The sequence below is a fragment of the Thamnophis elegans genome, chromosome 2 (assembly GCF_009769535.1).
Source record: "Thamnophis elegans isolate rThaEle1 chromosome 2, rThaEle1.pri, whole genome shotgun sequence".
Classification (NCBI taxonomy): Eukaryota; Metazoa; Chordata; class Lepidosauria; order Squamata; family Colubridae; genus Thamnophis; species Thamnophis elegans.
In genome coordinates this window covers 11,236,867-11,245,827 of record NC_045542.1, presented here as the reverse complement: position 1 = coordinate 11,245,827, position 8,961 = coordinate 11,236,867, and the positions used below count along the sequence as shown (strand labels likewise).

Sequence of the window (8,961 nt, the reverse complement as noted above, 5' to 3'; positions counted from 1 at the left end):
GCCAAGGTTGAGAAACACTGAGCTAGGATAAAAAGATGCTTGGATAGTTTGTGGCTCACAGATTACGATCGCAAGGTGGGGCTAGTTTATGGCTCAGCGGGAATCTAGGTTAATGCTGGTTAATGCTGTTATCCGTTTCCCACAAGGTCTCCCTTTACTCAACGGATTACCTGCCCCGCTCCTTCTGCGCGGAGCTACGATAAGGAAATAAAGGCGGCAGAATTGGTTTTTAATCGTTCAAGACAGACTCTGCCCCACGCCGCCCTATCCCTTTCCTAGACGGGTGGGTGGATCCCACTCTGATGTCATTTCCCGTGGATTTCCCCTCCTCCGCCGACCCCCCTTTTCTCTTCCCCAGCCGGAAAATGAAGCAATCCTCCGGCTGGATGTTTTCCTCTTGCTTCTTTGGGAGGAGGCGGCGCTGCTACTGATTGCTTCTGCGCCTCGTTCCGGAGCGCACAACACCACCACCACCCGCCAGTCCCTCGCTTGCCGCCGCCTGGGTTTCTCCTCTTTGCAGAGAAACGTGTTTTTGCACCGCGCTTGGATCCCGAGCCGTTTTCGTTCCCGCGAACCGAGTGAGAGTCTCCGATTGCTTTCCGGGAAGGCTCCGGTTGGAGGTGGGGCGGGGGAATGATGTCCCATGACCCGAGCGAGCGGCCCCCCAACCCAGAGCCGCCCCCCGCCACTGTCTACGTGTTAGTGGAGGACCCACGCTCGACGGACGCCCTCCAGCTGCTCAGGTGAGACGAGAGCCCCTCCTCCCCCGCCCGCCCCCCCGTCTTCCCAACTCCCCGGAGTTACCGGAATTGCCCGTAGCGGGAATGGGGAGGATTCCGAGAAAAAGGAGCCGCGCTTAGGCAATAGCAATAGCAGTTAGACTTATATACCGCTTCATAGGGCTTTCAGCCCTCTCTAAGCGGTTTACAGAGTCAGCATATTGCCCCCAACAACAATCCGGCTCCTCATTTTACCCACCTCGGAAGGATGGAAGGCTGAGTCAACCCTGAGCCGGTGAGATTTGAACAGCCGAACTGCAGTCAGCTGAAGTAGCCTGCAGTGCTGCACTCTAACCACTGCGCCACCTCGGCGAGAACCCGCGCGCGAGGCCTCTCTCCTTGCTCGGAATGACAACCTGGGATGGGAACCTGGATCATTCGGAGCAGCTTCGTTGGCACGGATGTAAAATCCCTACCCCGAAGGCTCTTCTTTCCCTGTTACTTTCTAACAGGCTTCTCAGACCGGAGTTCTCCGGTGGAGGCGGGTTTCAATCGCTTTTATCCCGTCCATCAAGAGGATGAGGATGGAGATAGGAGTTTGAAGGCAGAAGGAAAAGTCGCAAACTCTAGCCAGTTGGGTTTTTAGACATGTTTGATGTTCCGTGGCTTTCTTGGCTGGAAGGAGGCATAAGAAAGCTGGTTGAGGATGGATGCTTGGGGAAAGGGGTGAAGTGCCGAGCCAGGATTTCTGATTTTCTTTTTCCCCTCCCCTCAACCCCCCCTCCCCAAATGGAGAAAAGGGAGGAAAAAGAATGTGCGCGCCCCACTAATGTGTTTCAGTACCAACCGTTGAGTTGATTGGCAGAGTTCCTGACTCCTGAATTTATATTCCTTTACAGTCCAGTTTTAGATATTGTACAGAATGGTCTTGACTCTGGTTCAGCTCATCATTGGTTTAGCAGAATAGCCCAGCTTGCACGTGAGAAACCAGCCATCTCTGCCAGCAAAACAAGAAAAAGGGAAAGTACCTCTGAGCAGGTGCCAAAGTTGTTGTTCTCCAACTATTCAGTTTCCTCCTTCCTCCAGTTGCTAGCCCCTTGTTGCTGAGCTGGGAAATCCAAGCTAGATAGGGATCTAAAAGTTCAGTGTTCAGCTGCTGGTATTTTGCTAGTCCTGTGATTTGAATTTGCAGAAAATCACAATGTGTATGTTTGTGTGTTTTTGATGGCGGGTGAAGTGTCTTAATGATTCAGTTTCCTTCTATTTTGCTGACTGCTCCCTCTGAGATTAGTTTTCACTTCTGTTTTTTTTTTTCTTAAATGCTGATCTCGACTTTTTCCTAAGGAAAAGCACAATCGGGGTTTAACTGAACCTCACCTACCAATTGACTTTCAAATTCTTACTTGTTTTTTTTTTTTTTACTTGTTCCCTGGACCAAAAAGTCAGAAACCTAACTCATCCTCATCCCCATATACACTGCTAATATATTTGAGTTTATGGGGGGAAGTCATAGTTTAAGGGGTTTGAAAAGCAGCTATAATCAAAACAAGTGAGGAGGGCAGAAGTGGAAAATCTCTGTGGACCTCTGCATGTTACTAAATTATTATTTCTCGTACCCCTTGCTATTGCCCATGTTTACTGGGAATTATTGAAGCTGTAGTCCTATTGCATTAAAAAGGACACAATTTATTCATTCCCTGTTTAGAAAATCAAAAATATTTGCAGTCTATTTTCTGGCTTCTCAATGCTAGAATCAGTTTTTCTGGATAAGCTCATTGGGAACTGTGTTGGGAATTATGGCTTTCCTAATCTCTGTGCATGTAGGACTATAATCTCTATCATCCTCAATCATCAAAAGCAAACTGATGAATGGGGAATGGAGTTGTAATGGAACACTTCCAGAGCGGATGGCACACAGAGTAAGGATAACTTGGGATGTGAAAATTCTTGGCTGGCATAAATGACTGGCAGTCTGACCTGGTGAGATTTGATTATTTCTGTGAAAGATTGATGTACAGTCATGTGAGAATAACCTCCACGGCAGCAATTTTCCTATAAAATATGTATAGGACAATATTATGGATTTATTGTAGTACTTATTCTGTCCATTTTCCAACGTATGCCCTTTTTCTTACTTAGAGAATTACAAAAGGATGCAGGAATTTTGCTGGCTAATTTGGGGTGGAGCTCCATCTGATTTCCCATTCACCTAAATTACCTTTATAGAAGAAGTACTATAATAAATCAATAATAATGTCCTATACTTACTTCCCATGAAAATTGTTGCTATGGAAATTATTCCCATACGTCCCATATTATTCCCATTAATCCTTGAGAGAAACCATAACAATAATAATAGAAGCATGACGTATGAGCTTTTTATTTGTTTGTGTGTCTTCAGATCAGTCTTGAGTCCTGGTATCTAGGATGCAAAAATGGTTGTAGTACAAAAAGAAAAAAAATACTTTCTTTTTGTCTTTTATTAGGTTTACATAAGGCACCTGATGGAAGGGGATGAGATGTGGATGGGTGCATTTTATGAAATGTAGAAAGAACAAAAAACTAACATGTAAATCTTTTTCACTGTATGCCAGAGGTGGGTTCCTACCAGTTCACACCTATTCGGTAGAACCGGTTTGTCAAATCCTACTGAACCAGTTAGAAGAGGTTCCACCAGTGGACCCGAAAAGCAGGCCACACCTACAGAAGAGGTTCCAAAATTTTTTGAAACCCACCACTGGTGGGTGTGTAATGTCCCGCAGTTATCTACGCATTAATAATGATCTAGTAATATTTCCTTATACATTTTAGGGGCCTTTCCTTACATAATTGGTGTTTTCTTTCATACTTTTGGATTTCTAATTTCTGTTTCCGTTAGTTGGCAATTGCTAAAACCAATCCCACATGAAAAAGTACTCAAAGCCTTCTTGATTTTAATTGTCAATTTATTTATTCCTCCACATTGTAATATTTATTCATTTACATATCTTTGTTTTTCCACTGTTGTGCAAACACAATTCCAGCAGCTGCTAACATGTGTAAAATTAAATATATATTATACTCCCTTTCAAATAGCCAACAAAATATTTCTGGTTTTAATTCCATATCTTGCTTTATGATTGCTTCTAACCACTAACTTCTGAATAGCTACTCGGACCGACCTAAGTACTAATTCAGAATTTCATATCCGGTCACATGGGCGACAAGCCACTCCCATCCGGTCATATGGGTGGCAAGCCACTCCCACAAAGGAGGCCACACCCACAGAGTAGGTTCCAACAATTTTTGAAACCCACCACTGCTGTATGCAGTGATACTTTAGAAGGAAGGAAAGCATCAAGGACTTACTTCATCCTGTTCAGAAGCCCCCCTAATACTTATGTAAGGCTGACATTAGGACTACAGAGATAGGGTAGTGATCTTTGTGATATGAATCTTTGGTTAGTTTAACTGGTGAGGCTGCAAATAGAAGCTGAGAGTATCTGCATGTAAGCTATGTATTTTACACCAAAATGGCATAACTATAGTGGTGGTAATGAGAAGGAATTACTTCCTCCAGCATTGGAGGATTCCTGTTGTTATAGAACTCCTCTACAGTGGAGAAAATGCCCTACAGCCTGTTGATCACTTTTTCCACAGTGCTATTGACATAGTTTATAACTGCCATGCTTTTTTAAGAAAATCATATCAGAGCAGAGAGAAAAAACTGATTCAAAACAAGCATGTATTTTGTTCAGTTATCCACATCTTATCAGTAGAATATCTTAGCTAGGCACTCAGAATGTATAACTATATCTCTTGTTAAACTTGATTTATTCAGGCCCATGCTTAGGAAAAAGCCTGTTTGATCATGTAAGGACTTTCTTCTGAATAAAGTCTTCCTGGGGACGAAAGTACTGTAATCTCTGATTCTTCATACAGCATATACTTCCTTGGAAATCAGTGTCAGCACATCTAGCAAGGACTGGTCTGCTCAGATCCTTTGTAATGTATCTTGCTGCCTAGCGAGGCATGTAAAAAATCCAGTTGTATGCTACACCTATAGTACAAGCTAGAAAGCCCTTGAAATTCCCTAACAAAGCAGCTCTAATACATGTTTACTTAGAAGTGAAGTCTGAAGGTTAATGGGCCATTCTCCTGGGAAATACGGCCATGTGCTGACATCATCTGGTTCTGGATTCCGATTTTCATAATTCCCAATTCAGCATGTGTTCTTTTCAGTATTTAGAGGGTATTAAGATATGGTTTGTGGATTATTGCCTTTTTTTCTAGGCAGATCAAAAAACACTGGAAGAAAAATATCTGACTGGCAGCAATAGATTGTCTAGATGAGGCATTAATATCTGAAATAACTTTTTCTTTTTGGAGACTAATAGGCAGGGAGCTTCTTGATAATTTGAGGGTGGTGTGCAGATATTTTGTTTGTAATTCTCCAAGCCTCCCCCCACCCTTAAAAATGAATTGAATAAGAGTATGTGTTACAATATTGTTAATACTATTGAGTGTGTATTTTTTTTGTCCCGGCAATTAGTTATAATTGAATAGTAATAATTCCCAGCTAGCATATGCAAAAGATTAGTATCCCAGTCTTGGGCGATTATAGGTTAATAAGCCACTCTGTAATTATTAACAGCCATCATAATCAGAGGCTTCTCCTTCTCAGGGTCACATTATTTGAAGTCTTGCCTCTTTTGGATTTTGCATCTCAGATATGTAGCCTGTGTCTCTACTAAAGAGCGCGATGAGAGAAATGGAAAACCCATTTCTCTCATCGCGCTCCTCCCTCCGCAAGAAAAGAACGATAGCCGGGAATTCTGGCGCGGCTCCTTTAAAACTGAGCGTTCAGTGGCGAGAGGAAGGGGTTTGGCGAGCCGAAAGTGAAGGCTCCGGGTTGCCCCCTAGTGGCAAACAGGCGCCTCGGAATAGCTTCTGCTCCTGTCTCCAAGCGCGTAATTTCTCCACGGCCAGGCTATTAATAGCTCCAAAACAAGGGCGCGTTTGTAGATGCGCAGCGAGGATTTGGTGTTTTCTTGCACGGATCAACACACCGAGAAAGGGGTGGTGGGGGTGGAGGCGGAGCCGCTGCATGTTTTGCAGGGACGCGGCTTCGAAGGTCCGGCGGAGCGGCGAGTGCAAAATAATAATAATAATAATAAAATCCGGCGGCTGCTTTTTGCTCTCCACGCGTTCAGACGACGCCGGTGTTTTGAAAGGCTTCTCTCCGATCTGGCCCATACCAGGAAATGTAACAAGCACTTTGCAGAGGCCTAAAAGCGGGGGAGGAAGTCGGAGGCGAGCCGGGATCGCTGGCCGCGCAGAGCGAGGATCGCGAAAAGTGGGGGGGATCACCAAACTTTGCCGGCGGCCCTCATGCCCCACCGCTTGCGACGGGCCGTTTCTGTGGCGCAGTCCAAGGCAGAGGCAGGGCGGGGGAAAGAGCTCGGCTGGAGAGGAGGAGGAGGAGGAGGAGGTGAGCGAATTCCGGGCCTTGGTTCTCACGGTTTTAGGAAACTCTCTCCCAACCCGCGCCCTGCATCCCGTCGTTATGCGCTCCCTTGAGACAAAACGGGGAAATTCCGTATTTTAGGAACTCGCGGGTGAGGTTTTTTTTAATTCTTTTTCCTCCGAAATCTTGGGCGTTAACAATCTTGGGGGGGAAGAAGTAACCAAAAAAACCCAAACCTCAGTTTCTCAATTCCCCCTTCCCGGATGCCTAAACTTAGACGAAACGATCTCAAGGACGCAGCGTGGCATTTTGACCGAAACGGTGGTTTGGTTGGTTCTTTTGCACGGGGTTTCGTTTTAATTCGTGCAGTACAGCTGTCTTTAAAGCGGCTTCGAAATAAACCTGTTTTCATTCGGGATGGTTCGCTTGTGAAGCCGATAAGCCCAAGATCGCGCGGGGCGGCTCAGCGCGTTCTCTTCTTCCATCAGTCGATCTCTTGAAAGTGGACAGAAGGGAATTTGCTGTTTTCAGGAATCTGTTGTCGCTCCTGTATTGATTTGATAATTTTGCTGGGGAGCTAATTCGAAGTTCAAGTGTAAATTCCTACGAAGTAAATTTCATAGGGCTTACATGGGTTGAACTGTAACTTGCTTTACCCCTCCTCCTCCAAATTCAAGAATAACTTTACCCTCCCCTTCAATAATATGGAGAAAGTGATAAAACAGCCTTTGTTCTAATATCCTGTAGATCTGTTGGGGTTTCAGTAATTTTTCATACACACCCAAGGTTGGGGTTTTAATTTCAACATGCTTTTGGGGAAGGTTGCGGAACTGATTTGAGTATGTGTCATTAAGTTGGCATTGCTTCTTAGGCACCCCACAGATTTTCTCCAGAAGGAAATGAAATTATTGCAAGTATATGCAGACTCTGTACAGTATGGGAAACATTTCAGTTGCTCCAAAGTGCTGTATATTAATAATATTTTTTTCATGTTGAGCAATTATGTAACAGTCTGATTGATTGTCTGTACAGTATACTATTGACATAAATGAGACGAGTTTGCTTCTGGCAGGGCTGATATGGATCTATGTCCAACTTTGCAGTATAAAAGCAGTTAGTTTTGGTGAGAAAAGCAAATTCCTATTAAGGGCAGTGTTAAAAAGCCATTGTTTATTTACGTCTGAGCTCATGAAGATTTCGATTTTGATTTTCCAGTTCATATATTTATTTATTGCAAACATTTATATAGCCACCGTCTTCAAACCAACTCTGGGAGGCTCCCTATCATAGATAAATATCTGATAAATTGCCCATTTTAATGGGAGACTAGACTTTTCAATTAAATCAAAAAAGCAATTCAAGTGAGGAGTCTTCAGAAGTGGAACATGAAGAGACTTTTTATTCACCAAGTTCTGTGCATTGCTGTTGTTTCTTACTTCAAGGCAGATGATAATCAGAAGGATATCTTTGTTTTAAGGATAAACTTTGCAGAGTGCGAGTTATCTGTTTTGCACATCTTTTATGAGCTCTACTATGACATGTGGATTAGTGAGTCTCTAATTGTTGAGTGAACATGAGAGAGTTCATAATTGTGTTTGGAAGGACAATGGTAAATGCTGCCTATATAACTAGGATAACTGCCTGGAGTTTTATAAAGTGCTTTTTTAAAAATATTGGAATGTGATTACGGTGTTTCAGGACAGGATTAAGTTTCTATTCATACATGCAGTCCTTGGAGAGAAACTCACTGAAAACAGGCAATCTTTGGAATATATAAATATGGGACTCTGGCTTGAAGTCTATCTATGCTTTGTTTTATTGTTCATTTTATTGCTTTATAAAATTTAAAGAATATGAAAGTTAGATTGCAAAAATAGAAGAACTAGTTGCAGGTAATAGGCAGATCAACAACAAATCTAAATGAGCAAAACCACAATATCATTGAAAGTTTATGATATTACAAGATTCTTGATACCCATTTTATATTGCTGAATTTTGAGCTGAAATGCTTGGTTAACGCAGTTCAAAAAATGAAGGAAAGGTTGTAGATCGCAAACAAAATATGAACTCTATGTGGAAATTGTAATTCAAATTAAAATACAAAGTCTACAACCAAAATTTTCTGTAGGTGGAATTGTAATTCAAGAATGATTTCTAATTAGAATTAAATTCTTTGTCAGATTTACTTTTTAAATACAAAGGTATTTTAGATATTCATGCATAGCTCTACAATTTATTTGTGTTTATTTGTTTATTCATAACTCACCTTTATTATTGTTATAATAGCTTCAGGCAGTGAACATACCTAATACTCTTTCCTCCTTCTCTTTTTCCGACAGTAATAACCTGATGAGGTGAATTGGGCTGAGAGAGAGTGACTGGTCCAAAGTTACCCAGTGGGCTTTCATATCTTAAAGCAGGACTAGAACTCACCATCTCCTGGTGATTGGCCAAAGTCACCCAGCTGGCTTTCATGTCTGAAGCAAGACTAGAACACCCAATCTCCTGGTTTCTTGTCTGATTTTTTAACCACTAGAGTAGATCAAACTAGCTGTCAGTTTAATTATTCAGTTATATGGCTCTTCAATTTAATTAGCCATTCTTCCAGAGAACTTTTCCAATAAAAGGATCTACATACTGGATATATTTTCAAGTAATTATATGAAACGCGTATTATTTATCTTTAAAAATGCCGTTTATTTAGGAACAGCTTAAATTGATTGAAGTAACTTAATTGATTCTTGCGACCATGATAATATAAATATCCTATAATAAAAAGTATATAATAAAAAGGGC

General features: G+C 42.2%; 1 protein-coding gene across 1 annotated transcript in view; it reads left to right on the top strand.

The window, feature by feature from the left end:
• The first annotated feature begins 343 nt into the window (after window positions 1-343).
• Window positions 344-8,961, top strand: part of TFE3 (transcription factor binding to IGHM enhancer 3) — a 49,882-nt gene continuing 41,264 nt past the window's right edge. Inside the window, 1 exon segment of the mRNA XM_032209575.1 lies at window positions 344-743. Coding sequence (XP_032065466.1) covers window positions 634-743 — 110 coding nt within the window. The 5' untranslated portion in view covers window positions 344-633.